This window comes from Pinus tabuliformis, chromosome X (assembly GCF_031772625.1).
Source record: "Pinus tabuliformis cultivar Carrire ecotype Pingquan chromosome X, CPIR1, whole genome shotgun sequence".
In the NCBI taxonomy this organism is placed as follows: domain Eukaryota; kingdom Viridiplantae; phylum Streptophyta; class Pinopsida; order Pinales; family Pinaceae; genus Pinus; species Pinus tabuliformis.
Genome location: NC_142308.1, coordinates 1133090813 through 1133117240, shown reverse-complemented (window position 1 = coordinate 1133117240; position 26428 = coordinate 1133090813). Strand labels below are relative to the sequence as shown.

At 39.6% G+C, this 26428-nt stretch overlaps 1 protein-coding gene across 1 annotated transcript in view; it reads right to left on the bottom strand.

Annotated features, from left to right (window-relative positions):
* CYP71 (cyclophilin71) overlaps positions 1 to 26428 on the bottom strand; it is a 405299-nt gene that overhangs the window by 317498 nt on the left and 61373 nt on the right. Inside the window, exon 3 of the mRNA XM_089447133.1 lies at positions 2738 to 2826. Coding sequence (XP_089303259.1) covers positions 2738 to 2826 — 89 coding nt within the window. The remainder of the gene's footprint in view (positions 1 to 2737; positions 2827 to 26428) is intronic.

Sequence of the window (26428 nt, the reverse complement as noted above, 5' to 3'; positions counted from 1 at the left end):
TCATCTTGGAGCAGCAAGAGTGATCAATAGAGGCAGTTTGAGCAGCTGAAGATGCAAGCATTCTGAAGTGGCATAAGTCTTGTGAGCAGCAGAAGAGGTGGCAGAGGACCTACCAAAAGTGTTCAGTGTATGTGCACTGAAAGGGCTAACTTGTGCACACCTTTAGCAAGTCAAGTGTACTTTGTTCAGGGTAAATTGGTAGTCATAAGTTGTTGACTTCAAGCCCTAGTTGTTCTTGTATCAGGGCTAATTGTAAGGGGCACAATCTCTGGTACGGGAACCCTACGTTTGTTGTATTAAAGTTTGTAATACAAACAAGTTTTGGGGTGTATTACATTGATTCACTGCTATACATTTTCTGCTGTACAAAGTGCTAGTCTTGCGGTATTTCAGTGTGTGTATGATCGTGATTTCAGACATAGACCTGTAGCTGAAGTGCCATGGAAAAAAGCAACAGAGAATTCCTAAGGGAATAGTTGGGTAGAGCTACCATATTGTTATTACCATCCTAGATTGAGCTAGGACTGTCTTGAGTTGTGCTTGATCAGCATTGTGATTGTGTTGATCTAGATCTGTTCGTTCACCCTATTGACAGGGTTGGAGAATTCCCTTTCTATAGTTAAGCCCACATGCAAGCAAGGAGGGCACCAACAGAAGTTCACTGATTCAGCATCAATTGTTCTACCCCACTCTTGCCAGCCAAGATCTGTGCAACACTAGGAGAGTAAGATCATTCATTCTTAGCACTTGAGGCTATGGTGTGTGGTTTGGGTGTGCACTGCCTTGGAGAGAGCTTGTAGTAGTGTTATGAAGCCAGGGATCGGGTAACTGTGCAGGTTAAATTGAGAGAGGGATATATATATATATATATATATATATATATATCCCCAAGGGTTAGCACAACTGGTTGCACAATCTGCCAAAGGCAAGTTGCTAATGGGAAGGTAACAAAAAAGTTAAAAACAAAACAAATCCCTCACAGTTATAAGCCTCTCTTGCTGTTGGCATTTGACACCTTCCTCCATCCAGATATTCCTAGGAAGACAGAGGAATCCCACAAGGTTTTTCAGAGAAAGGAATATATATATATATATATAAAATTTGATAACATAATATATTTTACAGTCTACTCGTCTACAAAATGTATGGCCTAAAAAAAGAATCATCACTTATCATCTTCCAGATAGCACTATGGTTGGTAGGACCAGAGAGTTTTACTTAGAATAGGTCATGCTCAGATGTTCTCTCTTTCATTGTTTATAATTTAGGAATAAACATTTTGTCTAGACAATCCAATTGTGTTGCATGAAGAGGACTCAAATGCATCTAGATTACACTATTTCCCTGGATGTTTTAAGGCAAAGACTTAGTCACCTGGTTCAGCGAACTTAAAGTTTAAAATTTAAAGTTCGTCAAATTTCAAGAGAAATCGAATTAAATCATTTATGTTCGACAAATTTGAAAGTGAATCATAGGTGAAATTCAACCTCCAATTAATTCAGCACAAAATTCGTGGATTTTGAATTGGAATTCATCCTACAGGGTTAAAAAGTGGATGATTTGATCATCTCTGGGGATTCTGTATCCGAGATTGATGCGATGAAGACTACATTGAAGAAAACCTTTGAGATGACCGATGCCTTTGGCATCTGTTCCACTTCTTGTTTCCTTACCTCTCCCGCAACATCCGAGCAAGATCAAGAGGCACCCATGGCCTCAGCTGCTTTCCTGCTTGCAATTAAAGACCTGCTATTAAAGTTTTTCCCATAACGACCTTCCCCTCCCTTGATACATTTTGAAACAGATTATAATTAAGCTAGTTTCCTGCACTACAGGGCTGAGGTAATTATAAAAACCAATTAGGTAGACATTCTTCTCCTTCCACCCAATGGTACAGTCCAAGTCCAATCCTCAAGCAAAAAGTAAAGCAATTTCACTCTTGGAATGTCAAATCCACACGTGACACATAGAGAAGGTCAAGGCTAAAAGCCCAACATCGATTCCATGGGTTACCAACTTACCCTTGAGAGTCTGGGGGTTAAGGCGGTAGTCATGGCCTGTTGTTTTCATCTGTATTACTTACCACTAATAGCCTCACACTAAGGCAACAGCAATGGCCCTCAATTTTCATTTTTATTTTACTCTTGGTATAATTTTAAAGGAGATATGCATATATTATTTATATGTTTATATTTCTGTTTATATTTTGTATTAGTATATTATACTTATGTATTTTAAATTTTATATATATATTTTTAATTAATTGTTATATTTACTTTTCAAATTTTATTTTTGTTTTCATTTAAATCTTTTATTTCACTTCTATTTTTCCTATTAACATGTTATTTTCATATCTATAATATATGCATGTAGTATTTAGATTTTATACTATATCTTTTTTTAAATTTTCAAATTTTATAGGTTGTCGAACTTAATGCCAAATTTTATCACTAAATTTTTTTCTCCCTAATTTCCATTGAACATCAAGGTTGCCGAACCCAAACTTGAATTCGAACCAGGTGACTCAGCAAAGAAAATATAAACCATGGCCAGTAAAGAGGGATCGTTCTTCAAAAGTAAAAGAAACTAGTAATGAACAAGTTGAGACATGCAACAACTAATATTGACTTTGAATTTATAGACGAACATAAAAATAAACTGATATTCTACAGAGCCACAGAGTTGCATTGTCATAAACAAAACTTCAGAATAAGCTATGCAGTTAAACAACACTCACAGCTAAGCCTTCAATAGGATCAAGATGAGATCGGAAATGCTTCACAAATTCAATGCCTGACGGCTTCTTTTTCCAAAATTTCAAATGACCTGCAAGAACAGAAAACACAATGATTTGACTTCCCAAGCATGCATAATATGAAAAGACAAGTATTGACTTCCCACTAGTGCTTTATGTAAGGACAAAAAATGTACAGCATAATGCAACTTGCCATAAATCATATAAATATTAGTTCAACTTTTCTCACTTCCAGAAGGAAAGGTCTTAAACTTTAAGATGTACAATATTTACAAAATGAAATTAAGAATTTAGATGTAAATCATGCAATCATACGAACATGCACATAGGACTTCAAGTCTTGAGCTTATGTATAAAATGTATGTGTGCCTACCAACTTTTTGTTTTATAAAACCTAGGAGCTGTTGTAGAATGCCTCGACTTCCACTTCTACAAAATTTATAATTTCAAAATTCATGATTACTGCACCTATACAGAAGCCTTAAGGGCTTGCTACAGTCTCAGAAAGCTTTCATATAGGCATGTATATATGTGTGCGCATGTATTGGACAACCTTAAGGGAACTTCTTTGTGTGACCAACATAAAGCATTACCCTGCTGCCATTCAATAAATCTCCTCATTGCCCGATCCCTCCTTTCCCAGGCAGTTACCGGCTACCACAAATAACAACTGTTTTATGCTAAGTTACCAGGATTCAGATGCAGATCTGGATTTGGATACAGATCCCGCCATTTTATGACAATCCAGGATACATATACAACGGGGAAAAGGCAAATATAAATATATTTTTTTATATTTTTTTTAAAATTACATAAAAAATATAAAATTATAAATTTTATAACTTACTTATTATGTAATACTAGTCACCCACCATTTTGTGGGTGATATCTCTAGGAGAAACAAATTCTCCAAGATGGTCCTCAGCCGGCAGCCCCTTGCAACCGCCAACTAACTCATTGTGCCATTACTCCGCCACCTGAGCCAGCGATGTGGTCCCTCACCTATTTGTCATCATCTTATGTTTGAAGGTGGGCCTAAGGAACCTAAAGGTATGCCTTGTCATTTGGTAATTGAGTGTTGTATTTTGCTTATCATGGATACTTCTAGGCACGGATTAATGGGGGTATTCAGCGAAAAGAGTGGGCTAGGTTTGTGCTCTTGTTCACTGGACCTCTTTTGGGTGTTAACCTTGGACTCTAGTCCCGTGGGATCTCTTTTACTGACATTTGGGCTTTAGGGATGGTACTACATCGGAAACCCTGATTTTGGTTGCATGGTCACGCTCCCTCGTCCACATATATCACTCCTCTTCCACTCATTACAAGCCTATTCATCATTTTTCCCACCTAGGTCCACATTCCTCCGCTGGGTCCACATAGGGTTAGCCTTCCCCCTCCCCTTGCCCACACCTTGGGTCGGGCCTGGAATGATGCCCCGAAGGTTGACGTAGCTGAAAAGAAAAGTAAAAGCATAATTAGCCACATTCAACAGGAAGATGCACCACAAAGGCAAAAGATGGTCGGGACAAACAAATTTAGCATGTGGGCAAAAGTTAATACATGAGTTCTACCCCATCATCATGGCCATCACCTTGGCTCCTACAGGCCTTAGATGAGCCTCCTTTATCATTCAAGAACCCATGATTGCCCCAACCCTGGTAGGCAATGAATCACCCTACCTTAAAGGGGGTATACACTACTATATCTTACACATCATGCTCTTATCCCTTCAGCGTTGAGCAATCAATTAAAGAAAAAATCATAAAAGGCAAAAGGCATATAAAGAAGGGTGGAAAAATCAAGGTCGGGGCACCTCATGTACCAAGATTGCTCCCTCCTATACATTACATACCCAAGTGTGGGCTTCCCTTTTATTAGCTACCCGTGTACCCCAGCATGTGGCCCAGGGCTGCCCCTTTCATTCTCTACTCCACTGATCTCTTTATCGCATGCCACCACCCTTTAAAGGAAGTGCCTTGGACATGCTATCCCCTTTAAAAGTAGAAAGTTGAAACCACCTAATAGGATACTTGGTTAACCCCATTTGGAGCTTAGAGACATCAGCACATGCCAAAGCCCACTATGGAAGGGCATGCCATTATGAAGTGCCCACCTGATGTCCATGGTTTGTAAGCTCTTTTACTCTATTTTCTTTGATGACTTGTTTTACTAGAAGGCTAGGGGACGCATTGGATCTTATGTAGAATTGTAGATGTTCTCCATTATGGGTTTGGTCTCCCTATACGGGGTCTTAACCCTCCAAAGGGCTACATTAACACATGTAGGGTGTGTGTTGAGAGCCATGGGCCTCCACAAAAGTAGACAGCACTCCATGGATCCTGATAGTGTTCAAATATTGTTCAAGATTCACCTGTTGGACAAGGAAGATGCACCTGGTCCACCATGCCAGTCGGCCCCACAGTTGTACCATGCACTTGGCAGATGACCCAAGACTTGTATGCTAATGTGGCATCACTTACACCATCATCTGAGCCCTTACAGATGGTCTACAGGCATCTTCGACCTACTTGGATAACCATGAGGTCACTTGTGTGCCCTCACACCCATTGGGAGCACCACAGGTTTATTATTTGGAGAACAAGGGGCCAATCCCTTGTCCACTGCTTTTAGGAGTCCTATTCATCATTGTGGCACTTATGGACTTCATTAGGCTTCTTTGAAGGCCCAACGACATTATTGTTAATCATTCGACCTCTTGAGAGGCTTATTATTTTGTTTATGAGCTAGTTTGGTGGGCTTGTCACCAAAAGTTAGCTATTTTGCACATTCTTTTTATTTTAGGGGCTAATGTAGGACCAAGTAGCTAAATCTAACTCATTAGAAGCATATATACTATAAAAAGAAGTGATGAGGATTCATTTTAGCATCATCACCTGGTTTGGACTTGTATCTCTCTAGAGATTTTTGCTATTCCTTCTTGGTGGAAGAAATTTTAAGCATGGAATGAATTTTGATGTTTGGATTATCTCTTCTTGTCTTGGAGCTTCTTGATTGGCAATTTGTTGATGGTTGGATATATGCTCTTACATGTAAGTACAAAATTTAATGTTATTCTTTCTTTTACTTAGTCACATGCATTGATAATGTGATTTTCGCTATACTTGGGTGAATCGTTGCATGCATTATTGTGAAATTATGGGATTATTGTTTCTAGATAGCATCTCTCTATCTATGGGCCATGTATGTTGAACGAATTTTCCTGGGGATAATTCTATGATTTAATTCATCTTCATAAGCCATCTCATCTTGCAAAACGAAGTATAAAGCTTTAACATCACTCTCGTTTGCCCTAACACTAAGCAAAGTAGTCCTTGAAGCCTCCTTGACCTAGAAACGAAGTCCATTCTCATTATTCTTCTTGACTCCAATCTCCCCAAAGGATTAGGCATTGGTCTACCATAAGGTGATCATTTTAAGAACCATTTTTCTTCACCTTTTCTTCTTTATTCTAGGTCTAGCCACATTAGGCCTCCTAGGGCATCATTTTCCCGACAAACCACCCATAGAAAAACTTTGATCTCTTGGCCTCTTTTGTGCTGGTGTGTCTCCTAGGCACCCTCCAAATTTGAGGAGATTCTGATTATGGGATTGTGAGATATCCTAAGCCCTAGCCTTGAGACAGATTATTGCTCTAGGTTTCCCTAGGCTAGTACCTCATAGGGATCATTTTAGCACACCGCTAAGTGAAGATCTTTTCTTTGATCCCCTTCTTTTCCTTGTTTAGGTCAAGCTCATCATTGGTTGCTAAACTACCTCCTCTTGACCTAACCTGGGTCCACTTGGTCCCATGTGGTCCCATATCTTATCAAAGTCAAATCTTCAAGAACCACTTGGGAAACCAAGTTCCAAAAGGGTTTTAGGGTTTAGGAAGCTCCTTTACAAGTCACATTCCCTAAGCCAAGCCCTCAAATCCCTATTCCCTATCCTAGAGAACCTTGCACCTTGCTTAAGAAGCAAGCAAGTCCCACTCTTGAGTCTCTCCCAAGAAAGGATCACCGACATCACTTCACATCCATCTTAGTTGATCTATACTTCATAAGTGGTTCTCTACATATCGGGTCTACTCCCATCGGTGAAAGTCCATAAAGAGTAGGAAGCCTTAGTTGTGGTGACAATGGGCTTTAGCTTAATTGTTGCTCTTGATCTGGCAAGTGCCCCTCTAGAACCCCCTACTAGTTTGAGCATTAACATTTTGGCGTTGTTGCTGAGGAGGAAGAAGGTCTACCTCCCTAGTGAATCATTGAGGAATTGATTCATCGACGATATTTCTAACATTCCTCTGGCGACTCCACAACTTCTTTTCTAGTTGGAAAACCCTGAGATTATGACTTCCTATTGAAGAAGAGATGATGAACCCCATACTCCATTCTTTAACAAGAGGATCAATAGGTTGAAAAGGAAACACAAGTTCTTTAATCCTCTAAATCTCTCTGATATGGTTGGGGTTCTCTTTAGTTCCATACCTGAGGATCCTGATAGGCCTATGTTCACAAGGGAAGAGGATCCCCAACAGCATCTTATAAAATTTGAATATCAAACGTGTCATGAATCATACAATGAGTATAATCAAATGATGGCCTTTTCCACAACCTTTATAGGGAAAGCCTGGGCATGGTATTTTTCCCTTCCTCCATCCTCCATCTCCACATGGGAAGGAATTGTCCAAACATTTGAAAGGGAATGGTTTCCCAAAAAGGACGTGGCCCAAATATACAAAGGCCTCTTGTCTAGGGAAAGAAGGGAGGTGAAACCGTTGTTGAATTCAACCAAAGGTTCAAGTTTCAACATGATTATCTGTTCCTTCCCTCAAGAGATATCTCCCCCAAAGGAAGTAGTTATAGCTGCCTATTTCAAAGGAAGTTAGTCTTTGATGTCAGGAATAAGAACCCCTCTAGTCTCTTCCAAGCTCAAAATATGATGTTTGACCTTGACCAAGCCATGAGGCACAACTCCATCAACATGCTACAAATTGAAGATGAGACCCCCCCTTCAACTGATAAGGATATTTCCCCTCACATAGATGGCATGCTACATGAAATTAGCAAGGAAGCAAAGGAACCCCCTTACCTCGCCATGAGAATTCCTTTAAGATTGGTTCTAAGCATGACTAGCCCTTTCTATATAACCCTTGGGATAAACGTCCACACCTTGAGAAACTGCATTCTAAACTCCAAGAGCCCAATCCATAACATGCCCTTGAGTATTATGAAAAAGCTCAAAATCACCTTATCAATTAAGTGCTTGGGCAAGCTAATCCTAAACTATGAAGAACTTAGTGTGTGTGGGCTAGTAGAAGGAAGAAGGGTTTTTATCCATACATATCTCGAGAAAAAATTCTCTATGAACATTGTCATAGTCAAAATGGATACGGCATGAGGGATGGTTGTATTGAAACAATTGGTCGAAGATCTAAACTTGTCCATTAGTGAATATAGTTCCACTATATACCTCCCTTGGAAAGAAAACTCCTATGTGTCTATCCCTAAACAAGAATTCTCTACCCCCACGATCGCTGCCTCTCAAGAATATGATAATGACTTCAAAGAAGAAAATAATAAACTTGGGGAATGGAGGATTTTCAAGAATGAACATATCAATACCCCCCCCCCCCCGGTGGACTTTGGGTGATGTATTTTAATGGAGCCCACTCAAAGACTCGATCGGGGGCTAAGATTGTCATCATATCCCCTTCTGCAGAGTACCTACTATTTGCTTTAAGACCCCAATTCGCTTGCACCAATAATATTGTTGAGTATGAAGCCCTATTATTAGGGCTTGAAGCAGCCCAATCAATCAAAATTCAACAATTAGTCATAATTGGGGGTTCTTACCTAGTTGTTTCACAAATAAGGGGAACTTTCGATACAAACAATGAAAAGTTGAAGCCTTATAGGGAAAGGATCATTCATATGATCAAATGATTTAAAGAACTACATTTCAGGGCTTTAGATCGAAGTTTAAACGACATGGTCAATGCCTTAGCCATAGCTGCATCCACATCCTCAATCATTCGCAGTGACATCGCTAAGAGAGGGAAGTGTATAATCGACACAATCTATAGACCCTCTGACCCTGATTATGAAAATCATTGGCCTGTTTTTGAAGACGACCAAGACATAAGTAATTTCCTTCAAGATCATGAGGATCCTGATAGGAGAGGTAAAGATATAATCAATGAACAACATTTCGATAAGAACGACATTACTATCACCAAGCATGATGACCAAGAATCACCTGATACATTGGACCTAAATTTTGGATCTGAAACCTCTCCCCAAATGATCAAAATCGGGAAAAAATTATCTAAAGAAGAAAGAAATAAGCTTGAAAAGTTACTGAGGGAATTCAAGGATATTTTCGCTTGGTCCTATGATGATTTGAAAGCCTATAGCCATGAGGTCATCCAACATACCATCCCTCTCAAGGAAGGTGTGAAGCCTGTTAAGCAAAAAATGAAAAGGATAAACCCCAAACTTGCCCCTTTGGTCAAAGATGAACTCCAAAGAATGGTTGACGCTAGGATAATAGCTCCTAGACGACATTCATCTTGGATCTCTAGTCCGGTGATCAATCGTAAAAAGACTAGTAACATTAGAATGTGCATTGACTTTAGGGATCTCAACCGTGTCTAAAGCACAATTACCCCTTACCCAATATGGAGAATCCCCTACAAAGGATAACGAGATCCCAGATGATGTCATTTTTTGATGGCTTCTCCGGGTCTAATCAAGTCATTGTGAAAGAAGATCGCCTAAAAACTGCCTTCACCGCACCATGGGGAACATACATGTATCTTAGGATGCCCTTTGGTCTCCTTAATGTTGGATCTACCTTCCAAAGGGCCATGGATTTTGCTTTTATGGACCAAATTGGGAAAATTATGGAGATCTATCAAGATGACCTGACTGTCGCCTCTAAAGAAAGACACGGTCATTGAAAGCACTTAAGAAAAGTATTTGAGAAATGTAGGCAATACAACATCTCCCTAAATCTTAAGAAGTCGATATTCAGTGTTGACAAGGGTAAACTATTGGGGCACGTGATCTCCAAGGATGGGATTAACATTAACCCTGAGAGAATCCAAGCAATCAAAGACATTTCCCCTCCTAAAGACCAAGGTGCTCTAAGATCCTTTTTCGGCAAGATAAACTTCGTAAGAAGATTTGTACCAAATTTTGTTGAAATCGTCAAACCCATGAATGACCTCCTAAAAAAGGATACTCCTTACTCATGGAACCAAGCAACAAATAGGGCCTTTGAAGAAATCAAGGAGAGAATTGCCTCTGCCCCTATCCTCATTAGCCCTGACTACACTAAGGATTTTATCATATATTCCTTTGCCTCTAAGAATACTATGAAGGACGATGAAGGAAGGGAGAGGCCTGTAGCCTTCATGAGTAAGCCTCTCCGGGATGCAAAAACAAGATACACTATCACTAAAAAACAAGCATACACTCTTGTCAAATCTCTTAAGTACTTTAGGGCTTATGTGGGGTGTAAAAAAATATATGCATATGTCCCTTACCATGTCGTAAGAGATGTACTGTCACAATCTGATTGTCTTGGGTCTAGGGGGAAGTAGGTGTCCAAAATCCAAGAATATGACCTCGATATCCGTCCTAAGAAGGTCATCAAGGGACAAGGCTTAGCTAAAATGCTTACCGAAAGTAACAACGAAGCCATTAAGGAAGGAGAGGAGGAGCAATTATGCGCCACATCCACCGAACTCGAAAACGATGACTGGTACACAAACATTGTCTATTATTTACGCAATTTGTCTGCCCCTCCTCACCTCATTAATCACAAGAGAAGAGCCTTGACATTGAAAGCATCTAAGTTTTGCTTGACCCAAGATGGCCTTGGATGGATGAGTCTGGATGGGGTAATCCTCCGATGTGTTAGTAAGGAAGAATCTGAGGAGTTGATGAATGAGTTCCAAACTGGATTTTGCAGTGGACACTATGCTGCCCAAACCACTACTCATAAGATCTTGAGGGTAGGCTATTATTGGCCCACCATCTTCGCCGACACACTAAACTTCGTAAAACAATGCCAACCTTGCCAACTATTTGTTGGAAAACAGCACCTTGCGGTTATGCCACTGATGCACTTTTCCAGCAATGGAGTTTGGACTTTATTGGTGAATTCAAAGACAATTCAAGCAACAAGTATAGATGGATCGTCAAAACAACTGATTATTTCTCCAAATGGGTTGAAGCAATACCAACCAAGAAAGCAACTGACCAAGTGGTTAAGGATTTCCTCGAGGGTAAAATTATTACCAGGTTCGGTGTTTTCACCAAAATTGTCATTGATAATGCTAAAGATTTTGACTCCATGGCTCTGAAATCATTGTGTAACAAATATGGCATAATCCTATCACATTCCTCTAACTATTATCCTCAAGGAAACGGACAAGTTGAGTCAAGCAACAAAAACCTCATAAAAATTATCAAAAGGACTATCGGCAATAATAAGAAGGATTGGGATAGCAAGATCAAGTATGCCCTATGGGTTGACCGAACAATTGTAAAGGCTTCCACTGGATTTAGCCCGTTCCAATTAGTCTATGGTTCTGAGGCCAAACTACCTATCCAAATGCAGTTGGCCATCCTTGAGTGTTTAAAAGCTTTCCCTGATCAATAAAATGTTGTACAATCCCGTATTGATCAAATAATTGAGAATGATGAGAATAGAAGGAAAGCTTTTGACCAAATTGGCCATAGTCATGATAAAATGAACGTTGTTTTTAAACACACCCAGCGCAAAGCCTTCAAACCCGGTGATCTTGTACTCTTATGGGACAAAAGAAGAGAGAAGCCCAGCATGCACAAGAAGTGGGACAACCTATGGATAGGTTCGTTCAGAATAATTGATATGGCAGGAATAAACTCATACCACTTAGAGACCCCCAATGGAGAGTTCGTTCTCCTCCCCGTAAACAGACAACTCCTAAAGGAGTATTACCTCGAGGCCACTTGATATTGTACCATATGCATGGTAGAGTAGGATGCGTTGCATGCTGATTTTTGCATTAGAACTAATGTCATATGATATTTCTCATGATAGATTAGTTGTATTTAGATTTTTTTTTAAACTGCATTTGGACAATTACTTCTATGAGTCAATTTTATGGGTCTAATCCAAGCATGTGCAATCATAAGATGTCGCAGAAGCATGCTACCCCGTGTTTTTCATTTACTATATGTGCAGGTAACAGGTCTATGGTAACCAAGAGATTGTTAAAGTTCTCGTGACCTCCCATTCGAGTAGCTTCATCCACTTTTCCAAGAGATCACGTCCCAGTTGGAGCCAGATGTTACCCACCATTTTGTGGGTGATATCCCTAGGAGAAAAAATTTCTCCAAGATGGTCCTTAGCCGACAGCCAACAACCCCTTGCAGCCACCAACTAGCGAGTTGTGCCATTTCTCCGCCACTTGACCCAGCGATGTGGTCCCTCACCAATCTGTCATGATCGTATGTTTGAAGGTGGGCCTCACGAACCTAAAGGCATGCCTTGTCATTTGGTAATTAAGTGTTGTAGTTTGCTTAAGATGGATACTTCTAAGTTTTGAGCATGGATTAATGGGGGGATTCAATGAAAAGAGTGGGCTAGGTCTGTGCTCTTGTCCCTAGACCTCTTTTGGGTGTTAACCTTGGATTCTAGTCCCGTGGGATCTCTTTTACTAGCCTTTGGGCTTCAGGGATGGTACTACATGGGAAACCCTAATTTTGGTTACGTGGTCCCACTCCCTCATCCACATATATCACTCCCCTTCCACTCATTATAACTCCCACTTCATTGTTGCTCTTGACCTAGCAAGCACCCCTCTAGGACCCCCTACTAATTTGAGCGGCAACAATACTTATCTGAAATAATTAATATATTAGATTAATAGACTTGCAATAAAAACATTATTTATAGGTATGAACATTAACTTTTTATATAGATTAGATTATAATATTATTAATATTAACAATTAGTAATTATAAAATAATTAACATTGCCCCACATGCAACCAACCTGTTTGTGGGACTTGATTTCAAGATAATGTGTTATTAACCTATTCACTTATTTATAAAATTTATAAAATTAAAAAATAATTAATATAAAATGTGTCACTAATTATTCTAGAAAATTATAAACTTGTGTTGCACAAAAAGCCGAAACATTTCGTAGTTTTCGGAACAAGTACGTTTAGAAACGTCACCTCTCAAAAATGGAAACATCGGCCGAAAAATCATATATATATATGTGTGTGTGTGTATGTGTGTGTGTGTGTGTGGTTCTGATAACATTGCCCCACATGCAGTTGTGCTTTCTCTTTCTGTGTAATGTGGATTCACAGTCTTGATCATGAATGCTTAACTACATCTACTTATGTAACTTTTTATCCTCTTAATAAAAAGTTTGATTTTTCCCTTGGAAAAAAAAAACATTGCCCCATGTGGCCAACCTGATTATGGGGCCCGATTGCAAGATAATGTGTTATTCACTTATTTATAAAATTTATAAATTATTTTGCAATCGAGCCCCACCAATAGAATGGTCATGTGTGGGGCAATGTTATCGGAACCAAACCAGTGATTGAACCAGGAATCAATATGAGCCGTAAAAAAAAAAATAGACCAAAAAAAGGGTTAACCAGAAACACATAAAATATTTAAATTTTAAAGAACATATATATCCATGTGCATCCATATGAATCCAAACTATTTATACACAAATAAACAAAAGTTTCAATTTCTATATCATGTAAGGGTGCACATTACCAAAATAGCATCGAGTGCAATCAATCTTTGAACCAAAAATACATCAGCAAACAAGCTCTAGAGATTGCTTATATTGGGATTTTTGTTATCAATACCACTCCCTAAGCATTAAAATAAGATAGAAAAGACATAGAATGTCAAGTTAGGGATGAGTACATTCTTAATAGGGTCATGATAGAGGAGTTCGAAAACCAATGCCACTAACATCAAGGTACATAAAGCACTTTGTGTTCTTGATTAAATACTAGTTCCATACCCTCGTAAATGACAAAATCCAATGGAAACGTTATAATCCCCCAATCCTAAAATCCTGAAAAATTGTTATATATTTTGGATTTTGAGTGAGATCTAAAATTCTACTTTTTCCATATGAAATCCAATGAGGTCAGAACCACTCTCAAACATCCTGAGTCATTTCATGGTAATGTTAAAAATTTACTTTAAGAATTTAACGTTACCATGAATTGCATAGCAATACTAGGGCTATAAGCTTGAACATTAGGTTGCCCCACTCAAAAATTATTGTTCCTTTTTTAAATTGCATTTGGAACATTTTTGGTCTCGCAAAATGCCTAAAAAGGGTTGAAACACTGCGGAAAAGGGCCGAAATGTTGGGTGTCATAACATACAGTGTCCCCAAATCATGGGACGCCATTCTGTACAGCATCGGATGTTTCAGCCGCATTTTGGTGTTTTGGGTAACAGTACAGCCCGAAACGCCAGGTACCTCGACATTTCGTGCAACATAGTTATAAACATAAATCAAGGGCAACGAACCATTTAATATTCATTTCTTTATAGCTATGTAATAATAACATTTATAACATGAATACGATAAATGGAGGTAACAACATAGACCATTAGGCGCTAGGAATTTAATAAATAGCACCCGCTTTTAAATTCACACATACCATAAACTTAATAACTTAAACCATCAGGGTTGGAATTTAATAAGAGTTACAGTCCAATAAGAATTCAATAATTGAACTGGTATTTAAAATCACACACGCCACTGTACTATGCCACAAGGTGGATCCCAGCAAATCTGAACACAAATCCATCTTCAATCTAGGTATCTGCAGATCCAACTCCTCAACCCCATGGATCTAGTAACATAGGTTTTATGAAGTGGGCAATGTGAAAATTTCACAACTAAAATCCTATTGGAGCAACTAGACTTATTTCTTCTAACTGTAAATTAATTTAACAGTTTATTGCTATGGCATAAATAAAATAATCACACTGCAATCTTCACAAAAATATCATGGAAAATAAAAGCACTGGAATCTGAGAAATATGCCAGTACACACATAAAAATTGACACAGTTGTTTTTGGACAAATGTCCCCATAAAAACCCAACTCAGGAAAACTGGTGCAACAGCTAAGGGTTTTAATTATTAAGCAGCAATGAAATAATCTGAGTACAATCTGGATGCTGAAAACTAGCAATCCTATAGAGAAAATACCAGCAAAAATCTAGTGAGAAATTTCCCCACCCCACAAGCAATTTGACACTGAAGACTGGTCTCTGAAACCCCTCCATGAATTGTTTTGCGTCACCCTCTACACAGGCACAAATCCATACGGCCTGGATCTCACACCGCGTTGCCTCTTCAACCTGCCACTAACTCTGGAAACATCTCTCCTGGCCTCTGTGAAATTCTTCTGCCTCTGAAACGACTTCCCAAATATGCAAATTGAACTGCCTCTTAGAGGCTTCTGTGCAGCCACTCTATGCCTATCTTTGCCTCTCTACAAAGTACTCTATGGAACTGGACAACCTTCCTCTGAATCACTGTCCCTGCCCCTCTCTGTCTCTGCTTCCCTCCTCTAGCTCGAACTCTTCCAGCAACTGTTGCTACTCTCTGGAGAATCGAACTGCCCAAGGAAAATCGATCTCAAGTGTGTGTCCTCCATCTACCCATTGACCTCCTCCTATAATCTCTAATTGGGACTCCAGCAACCAAGATTAAAACATAATCGATGGCTGAGATCAAATCTGGATCGATCTGTGTGAGTTTCTAGATGATTCACACCTTTCTCAATTAATTTTGATCAATTAAACCATTTTCCTAAATTGAGACTTAGGAAATATTTAAAAATAAACTAATAATCTAATTGAGACACTTGTAGGTGGAATTTCCATAAACGATTTGTGGGTTATGGAGAACTCCTGTGTTTTAGCCTCTTTACAAAGTTTCGAGACTAGAACACCTTTGATGCTACAAAAACTAATAGAAAATGGAGCTCACACATTTTTGGAATAGTTCTCCTTCAAGTCTGCTACAATTGGTACCACTTCACCTATCTATAAATTTTGTTTACAATTGTACATAGACATAAAAACAGCGCTTGTAGATCCTATACTTTGGTACCTCTTCAAACAGAACTACCATCACAAGCACTACATACTCTCCATCTCTAATCCCCCAGATGAGCCATTGTGGGGATGTATTAATTATAAGGAGGATCCTAATGACCCTTGGACCTCTCATGACTACTACACACCAAAATTCAGTAACCCCATAGGAGAAAAAAATTCTTCGTCTTTGGACAGCCAGCCAACCAATGGCCCTACGTTGCTCAGTATATGATGATATGCCATATTCCTCCACATTTTGCATCAGTTAAATACCTCTCACCATCCAGCATTCCTCTTGAAGGAAGGCGGGTCACCATTCATTAGGTACTTTAACCATTTTGCAATCATGTGCCTTTACTTAATGTTTCGGGCATTCTAACATGGATTAAGAGGTAATTTGGATGATTAACCGAACTTGACTATAAACATGTTCTCTCACCTTACAAGGAAGGTTAGCTTTTGACCCTAGTTCAATGGGACCTCCTTTGAGGCTCTAGGGTTACAGAAGTTGCACTACTTGGGAAACAGATTACATATCCATCCTTCGGATTTGTTGTCATTGGTTCATTAGGATTAACACCCTCATATACTCATCCTTGGCTAGAAACTTTGCCCTGGAGATTGATGCAACTAAAAGAAAGATAAAAGCATAATATGGCCACAATGAAAGACAAAGAAAACTCAAAATACAAAAAATGGTCAGGACATTAATTAGCGTGTGGGAAAAAGCCTAGCAGAAGCTCTACCCCCCTCATTAGTAATCATATAGTCCCTGAACACTTGATATTCCATCACATAATAAAGGAACACTTGCATGTTCCAAACCTGATGAGCAAGAAGTTGACTCATCATTAAGGGGTGAACAAATGCTATATCATTAAAAGCAAGCCTGGACACCTAATCTATGCTCCCTATCAAAACATCATCAAAAAGAAATAAAAGGTGCACTAGAGGGGTGGAAAATAGGTCGAGAAATGGCGTAACTCATCCCTCCACAATTGTTGCCTCCATACATCTATATACTCAGGAAGATGGACCTCCAGCAACTGGTTCCAAAAAATTGATGAAAAATTTCGAAAAATAGATATTGGTCAAAACTCCCCTGCAAAATCAATTACCACAAAGAAAACTCAAAGCCCAAACATAGTCGGCTCTTCCCCACAATCTGTGAACTTAGAGCCCAAGGGCTAGCATACCTATAAATCTCTATAATTTTCTCAAAATAAAATTGTTAGATCATACGGTGAATCAGATCACCTAAGATAGCATGTACCAATAGAATGTTTTTATCATCGATAAATGAAATAACAATTTATTTAACAATATTCAGCACAATAAAGGATCACACGTAACTAACAAATACCACAGATCAACAGAAGAAGAATTGTTGAAGAAGAACACCATGAACTGAACCCTAAAGTCTTTCTATTATAATAAAATAGCGTTCCCAGTAGAGCAGCAACTCAATATCAGCGTTCAAGAATTACATCATCCAAAGATATCCAAAACAAAGCTCAATAGCCTCTTTATATAGAGAAAACCCCTCCAAGTGGAAAATAACGGCTAGTTGGCTTGATCCTCATCAAAATAATCTCAACCATTGAAAATAATTTGATCATATTTTAATCTCCACCGACTTTTTTATTTCGAGGAAAAATTAGAATTTTTCTTAAAACCCATTTTTAATTAATCCAAAAATTAATATTGTGGATTAATTTCCTCAAAAAAATGACTTTGACTTAACCACCAAGGTCCAAGGGCTCAAATTTTCTTAAAATATCCATTTTTCCCTTGGTGGGGACCTCCAAAAATTGACTTCTCTTTGACCCACGAATTTTTTATTATTTTCCACTTAGAGATAAATTAATTTCTCTATAATTATTTTTTGACTCAAAATTAATTAATTTCTTGGCTTAGGATTTTTATTTAATTTAGCCAAAAAAATAATTAATTGGCACTAGAGGGGATTTATGATTTTTTCACCCTCAAATATTTTAGCCATGGTGTTTAACTATGAGTAACCATGCACTAAAATATTTTTTACATCAAATTATTACAATATCAACCCTTGAAAGGGGAAATACACATTTAGACTCAGACCCTCAATAATTTACCCAATTCTGCGACACAATATGATTTAGTATAGACCAAGTGTGCTTTTAATAGAATAATTTAGCCAAATTTGCTAAAATTATTCTCAAACACACTTTTACAATAGACTTGATATAACACTAGGACAACCTAAGACCTTGTCAATGAATTCCACCCTAGCTTTGGGGTTTAAGCTGAAAGAAAAACTGTCAATTATCTATGTTTAGAAACACACATAATTTAGTGAGGTTAAAAAACTTCCTAGGATGAAATCTCTTGCCAAAATCAAAGGCCTACCTAGGTGTTGTTACATAATTAAATGGTCATACTAGCATCATTTACAATACAACTTGCAGAAATTGGATTTACAATGACATAATTGAGCTAATTGACGATTTTGATCTTTGAAAAAAATTCTTCATTTCTTTGTACCTTGCTTCCTTGGATTGTTGACAAAAAGTGGTCAACAAGAACCAATGGAAAAATGTGAACTCGGATGGGAAATATGTGAAAAGGGGTTATAATGAGCGGAGGGGAGTAATATGTATGGTGTCGGGAAGTGAAACCATGCAACCAAAACTAGGGTTTCCCATGTAGTGCCACTCCTAAAGCTGGCAGCCAATAAAGGAGATCACACGGGACTAGGATACAAGATTAACGACCAAATTGGGACTAGGGTACAAAGTCACAGACCAAGCCCATTCTTTTTGTCGAATCCCCCCACTAATCCATGTCCAAAGTATCAATGATAAGCAAGCAATAATACCCAATTACATAATGAACAACCATACCTTCGGGGTTGGAAGGCCCGCCTTCAAACATACAATCATAATAGATGGGCGAGGGTACATAATGGTTGGCTTAAGTGGCAGAGAAAGGTGGCATATCGAGCTATTTGGTGGCTACAAGGCGTTGTTGGCTGTCGGCTGAAGATATATCTATGACAAAAAATTTCCTACAGGTGTCACCCACTGGTGGTGGGTAACAAACCCAACATGCCCCCAAGCTGGCCTTGATACTACTTGAGGGGCATACCATGATCTAGGGCCCAAATGAGAATGGTCATTATTAGGATGATTGAAGAGGGCTAAATGCACCTCATGGAGCCCTAACAGTAAAGAGAGAAGGCATTGTTACTTGCAAGATGTACCTAGCAAAGAGAGGAGAGAAACATCAAAGTTGGACAAGGCACCGGTCAAAGTTTCAAGTCCAGAAGCCTTGCAAGGCAATTTTTCCTCTTCTTCTTCTCTCTTCTTTCTCTATGCAATTTTTGTATCGCATGGGGAATTGTAAAAAATGTTGCTAGCATGATGAAATTAGGTAAAAGACTTAGTCCCTTACGACTTGGTTATTAAGGAAGTTGATCCAAAGTGTTTTTTTCACTTAATTAATTTTTTTTAGCAATTAATAATTAATTAATTGTTTTCACTCACATCCTCCAAAGTGGGAGTGTGTCTTAATAACTAAGCTCAATAGGTGTTACCCAAGCCTTGGGTCAATGTATATTACCATGCTAGACATTATATTGAGTCTTACGAAATTGCATTAGGTTTTTTTAGGATTTTTTAAAAATTAAAAATTTCTTGTAAAATGGAAAAATTTTAAATAAATTTCATGTAGCAAATAAAAAATTCGCACTAGGAGGTTTCACATGGCACATAGGTACTCATTTTTCATCCTCAAAGTACTCATTTTACCCTAGTACCCCCTTTTGGATCAAAAATATTGATTTTTCCTCATGAAAATCAATTATTTACTCAAAAAAGTGAATAAATTAGCTCCCTACTTTTTAGGAAACATGTTTTTACTTGTATCCAATCTCACTGAGATTCACAATCAGTTAATAATGAGTTGTAGACAAGTTAGGGGAAGTTAAGTCATAAGTTTTTCACTTGTCTCCAGTCTCACTAAGAGGTCGAGTTAAGCCACGAGTTAAGTGATGGGCTAGAGGATAAGTTGGGCCGAGTTAAGAGGGTGAGTTGGAAAGTCGAGTTGGCTCATAAGTTAGGTCGAGTTGAGAGGCCACGCTGGAGACGAGTTAAGTGGACACGTGACGAGTTCACTCCTTGGCATTCACAATGCTCATGAGATTCACACTCCCTTGATGGATACACAACCCTTTATGGACTCGCACTCCTTTGGATTTTCACCTCTCCTTGGGATTCACGTTCCTCCTTGCAAACCCCTCCCTCCTTTCTATAAATCAAAGCTTCCTCCTCAATTGCGAGTTAGTGGAAGAATGTTTGAAATATTGGGCAAGAGAATGCTATTGCAAATGTTTATCATTATGTTTTGGAATAAAAGGGCTTTGTGTTGAAGTTTCTAAGTCTACTTAGTTAGAAACCCTCCATGCACTTTATCTGATTTATTCCTACCTACTTGTTTCGTTACTTAACAAGTTATTTACAATGTAAATACTGAAAATAAACACTAGTGCATGCTCAACATATTACAGATCAACAACTGAAAGAAACAAAAACAATCACACCATATGACACCATTATTTTTGGACCAATGTCCCCGGAAAAACTCAATGTGGGAAAACCAGTGCAGTTATCTGAGGGATTTCTTATTAAGCAATATCAGAGTACAATCTGGGTGCCGAAACTGGCCTTCCCAACAGAGAATTTCCTCAGCAGTAATACCTCTCAGTTTGAGACAAATCTCCTGGTTGAAACCCCGGATAAACCTTTCGGCAGCTCCACAGCTCCAATCTGCCTCAACCCCTCTCTGCCTAGCGTTGGCCCTGCGTCAGCCTTAGGAGGCCCTACGTCAACCTTCTAGCCCTTTGCGTCAGCAACGCTGCCCTCTCTGAGGCTCTACGCAGCTCCTGACTGTCTCTGTGTGGCCCTCCATGAGCCCTGGCGACTACTGCGTCACTCTCTCTGGCTACTTACTTCTCTTCCGGCACTATCACTGCCTCTCTGTCTCTCTGTACTCAATGCCCCTCAGCTGCAACTCCCGATCACTAATTCTATCTCTCCTAGCAAACCCCACTCTAGCAAATAGAATGACTGATCACTCTGGTGTATTCTCCAAGTGACCCTCAAGCCCCCTCTTATGCTTTTCTTGTTGACATATCAATGACCGAGATTAAGTCCCTAATCAACGGCTAAGATTAGATTTGGCTTGATCCATGTCTTTTGGACCATTCTAACACAATTTCATATTAATACACATTAATATTCTATTTTCCCTAAGTTTAGACTTAGGGACTCCATTAAAAATATTAATTATTTTAATATCTCCTGAACTGTTTAGAATCTGCCCAAATCCTTTCTGGGTTTTGGAGATCTCATGTGCCTTAGCCTCTCCACCAATTTTCGTGGCTAGAGCACATCCAATGCTACCCCAAATCAACACTCCCTCTTAGCAAGGAATGTGCTCTAGTAATACTCCTCACTGAGTATCACCCTGATCATCTAGCATTGGTTCCTGTGTTGATGCTAGGCTTGTTGCCCACCATCCTCTGCACTATTGTATCCTATACTGCTGCTCATAGTTCTTCCACTGCCACTGTTGCATCTGTACACAACTCCCTCTACATCTGTGCTATTGTTGGTCCTTTCTCCCAGCATTGCATCTGCACTGCACCTCCTCTCATCATGTTGCATCGTGCTGCCCACTTCTACACTGCAACTCAGTTACTGAGAAGTAAGCAACTGATCTCCCAACTTTAACCTCTTTGTTGGGCTAGAGACCCTCCTGATGCTGAAGCTCCCTCTGCTGCTGACAAGTGCTCTCTCTCTCTGACCTCTGCGCTGTTGCAACAACTCCCTGCATCTCGCATCGTTGCACACCTCTTTGTGCTATCATGCACTGGTGCAACACTCTTGTGCCTCTCGCACTGTTGCATCCTGCTAGCCTCACACTGTCTCGAGACTCCTGCACTGTAGCTCTCTCTGCTGCTCCCTCCGCATCCATCTCTACCCGACTCAGCCAGTCCTGCTACACCTCTTCAGGGCTCCCGTAGCAAGGTCTAATCCAAGAGTTTGGGTACCTCGAGGATCCTGCCCCTCATCGCCTGTAGTCCGCCTGACTACAGCTTGATGTCTCCCCACTTCCGTTCAAGTGGCGCATGTGCACTCATGGCACAGTCATCGTCTGTCTCCACTTCTTTCTCTGCCCTTGCTGGCGCTACCTTAGTCTCGGAAGACTCTCCCTTACTCTTCTTCCTTGGACACTGGGTCGCATAATGACCCAGCTCCCCATAGTGGAAGCACTTGATCTTGGAGAGGTCTTTCTTCTTCCACTTCTCCTGCTTTCCCTCAGATGCTAGGGCAACATGTTCCTCCTCCTGCTTGACTTTGATCCCCTTGTTGTTGCTTCCCGTCTTTGACTGCCGTCTGATCTCCTCTTGGCGAAGAGCAGCCCACATCTCATCCCAAGATGGAAGTGTCCCTCTGCCCAATATACTCTAGACAAATACCTCCCAGTCTTCTGAGATAGCATTCAAGGTTGTCCTCACCATCAATTCCTAATCCGGCGTGGCTTCTATAGCAGTCAACTGATCTCAAATCTCATTCAATCCTCTGAGGAAGGTGTCAATCGGTTCTCCCTTCTTCCTCTGATACGACCTCAGCTGATTCTCAAGTAGCATTCTTCTCTGCACAGAAGTATGTTGGTACAATTTCTTGAGGGCCTCCCACATCTCATATGTCGTTTCCTTCTTGGCCATGTGTGGTACTACATCGTTCTTGACCCCGTCAAGGATGATGCTCTTAGCCCTCGCCATTGCCTCCTCGTACTTGTCGTTATCATTGGGGTCAACTGGGATAGTTATAACCTTCAAGGTGAAGTTCTTGACACGAATTCTGTCAAGTACAGATAAGATTCTGGCCTTTCAGACTGCGAAGTTCGACGCTTCGTCGAGTCTATCCTGGTCTCTTACTCCGTGCAATGCCATGATGCTCTTCTACTTCCCTCTTGGGAGTTCTCTGTTCGACTCCTCTGAGTCTCTACTTCCCGTCTAGAAGTTCTCTTCTGGACTCCCTCTAAGCCCCGATTCCCCTCCTGGAAATCCTTGTGCCGCTATTGAGATGCCCCCTACTCTGATCGTCTTGTGCAACCGCACCACTGATCTAGGTTCCTCGGCTAGAAACCCTCGGTAGCAACTCCCTCCTCTTAGCCTTGCTCTATCGATATCGTTCTGACTACAGTACCTCACCAGCTCCACTCTGCAATATTCTCAAAGCCTTCTAAACCCTAGCAACTTGAAGGTGAGAGCTTCTAGGCTCTGCGCAATCCCGGCACCAGCAACCTGGCCTCCTCAGCCAACAGCATCAGCCCTCCCAGCGTTTGTGTGGCTCTGCATGAGGCTCCCTTTGCCTTCCTTAGCCTCTGGACTGCCTCTTCCTGACTCACACTTGATGACACAAACACTGCATCACCCTTCCCTTGTTGTTGCTATGCTAGAAACAGCGTTTGTCACCTCGGGACAGTTGCTTTCTGTTGTTATTGCTCCGCTCGGCTGATGTCCTCAGTCGTCCTGTGATATGCAATCACGAACTCATACCATGTTGAAGTTTCTAAGTCTACTTAGTTAAAAGCCCTCCATGCACTTTATCTAATTTATTCCTACCTACTTGTTTCGTTACTTAACAAGTTATTTACAATGTAAATACTGAAAATAAACACTAGTGCATGCTCAACATATTATAGATCAACAACTGAAAGAAACAGAAACAACCACACCATATGATACCATTATTTTTGGACCAATGTCCCTGGAAAAACCCAACGTGGGAAAACCGGTGCAGCTATATGAGGGTTTTCTTATTAAGCAATATCAGATTACAATCTGGGTGTCGAAACTGGCCTTCCCAACAGAGAATTTCCTTGGCAATAATACCTCTCAATTTGAGACAAATCTCCTGGTTGAAACCCCGGATAATCCTTCCGGAAGCTCCACAGCTCCAATCTGCCCCAGAATCCCCCGCGTTTGCCCTTTCTGCACTGCCTCAACCCCTCTCTGTCCAGCCAACGTTGGCCCTGCGTCACCCTGAATGGGTCTGCGTCAGCCTTACGAGGCCCTACATCAGCCTTCTGGCCCTCTGCGTAAGCAACGCTAGCCTCTCTAAGGCTCTGCACAACTCCCAGCTGCCTTTGCGTGGCCCTACATGAGCTCTGGCGGCTACTGTGTCACTCTCTCTGGCTACTTGTTGCTCTTCCGGCACTATCTCTGCCTTTTTGTCTCTTTGTACTCAATGCCCCTCAGCTGCAACTCCTGATCACTAATTCTATCTCTCTTAGCAAACCCCACTCTAGAGATTAGAATGATTGATCACTCTGGTGTATTCTCCAAGTGACCCTCAAGCCCCCTCTTATACTTTTCTCGTTGACATATCAATGGCCAAGATTAAATCCCTAATCAACAGCGAAGATTAGATCTAGCTTGATACATGTCTTTTGGACCATTCTAACACAGTTTCATATTAATACACATTAATATTTTATTTTCCCTAAGTTTAGACTTAGGGATTCCATTAAAGATATTAATTATTTTAATATCTCCTTAACTGTTTAGAATCTGCCCAAACCCTTTCTAGATATTGGAGATCTCAAGTGCCTTAGCCTCTCCACCAATTTTCGTGGCTAGAGCACATCCGATGCTACCCCAAATCAACACTTTGGAGGCGATGTGGTGCACTTGTTTTGTGTGGTTGTTTGACCCTTACATGAGGTAATATTGTTTTATTGAATTGTCTTGAATCTCATTACTATAGGCCTTTAAAGGGTATAGCTGCCCACACAAGAATATAAAAACTTAGTTGTTTGTTTGTCCTCTTGTTGTCTTGCATTGTTTAATCAACAATTACATGTTCTTCTAGTTTTTATTGCCATGTTGTTTCCAAATTTCACATGTAAAATTTCACCTATTTTAACTACTTTCTTGATGGATTAGATCCTCTTTGGATGGAGTATCTATTGTCCTTCAACACATAAGGAGCTACATTCCCACCAAGTCTAGTCTCCACTTGCTTGAAGATTCCAATCAACTTCTCTCCCTCTCTTTTTGCTTATAAATTCTAGAAAATTCTCATAAAATTGATTCTTTTATTTTATGAAATTTCATTGTCATATCTAGAAATTTAAAGTGTTAATTTGTTGCAGTCCTAGCAGCAACAAAAATCAGCTAGGAAAGGTTGATTTACTTTGGCCTTTCTTAGTTGTTTTAGAGTAGAGATTTCCCTCTTTCCTTCAAAATTCACTTGGAATTTCTCTACATTTCTCTACTAACAATTCAAATGTTCCCAAAGTGTTTTGGGGCATCTTTCACCATTTTTGTTCGCTAATTTTTGCAGGTTCGAACATAAAAGGGAAAGTGCTGCCAGATTTTCACCAATTTGTACCATCCAAGAAACCCATCACCATCCTCTTTGTAAAAAAAGTTTAGAAAACCACTATTTCCCTTTAGTCATAAGGGATACACATCATAATAACAACCATTGTAATTTTGACGGAGCTAGGGAGGTTCCTTAGTCATCCCATTCCTCCTACCCAGCGGGGGTCTTTTGTGTCTTTGTTTCAAATTTTGTGGTGTGTTGTTTCATTTTTTTGGATTAAAATCAACTCATGCAACACAAAACATCTTAGATTAGATTCATTTCATTTAGTAGATTTCATTTCATTTCTATTTGTAGATTAGAATCCAACATTCAATTGCACTCACTAATAATCCAAGTGAAAACTCAATCTAAGAAAATTAACCGAGAGCACAATTCAAAATCTTTTTGCAACAGCATCTTCTAGGCCATGACTCCATTTGCCTAGATTTAATTTTCAAGCAAGCATTTACTTTTCTGGCACTAGTCTCATTGTCATTTCATATTATTTGCTCATGAATGGTTTATTTGTATGCTTGTAAGTTACATGTTGTTAATTTCATGCTTTTGGTAATTTAATTAAATTCCTAGAATAATTCATCTAACATTGCTAATAGCTTATCTTAGCCTTAGCTTATTTTCTTAAGGTCCACCCCCTTGGCTTCATTAGAAGTTGTTGATTTTTTTAGAATAAACACAGTAGAAACCAATTTTCTGATAAGATTAAGCAATTACACACAGAAAATCTGAAGAATAATGCAACGAAAACAGTAGAAACAAATAAGATCATAAAGACACATTTATGCACAACAGAGACAACAAATTTTCCCTGGGAAAACCCAACAACTCTTCTTCTAGGAGATATTATTCTTCGGCAAGGTTTACAATAAAATATATAGAAATCTATGCCAAAAACAAAGTCCAAACTTTAGCCATTTCATCCTTTTTTCTACTCCCATGAGTGTCTTCTATAGATGAGAGATGATGAGTGAGTGATCAAATGAAGTGTCACATCATGTGTATATATACAATTCAGATGGGTGCATTTACCCCAAGGGACATGTTACCCACCACCAATGGATGACCCCTATAGGAGAA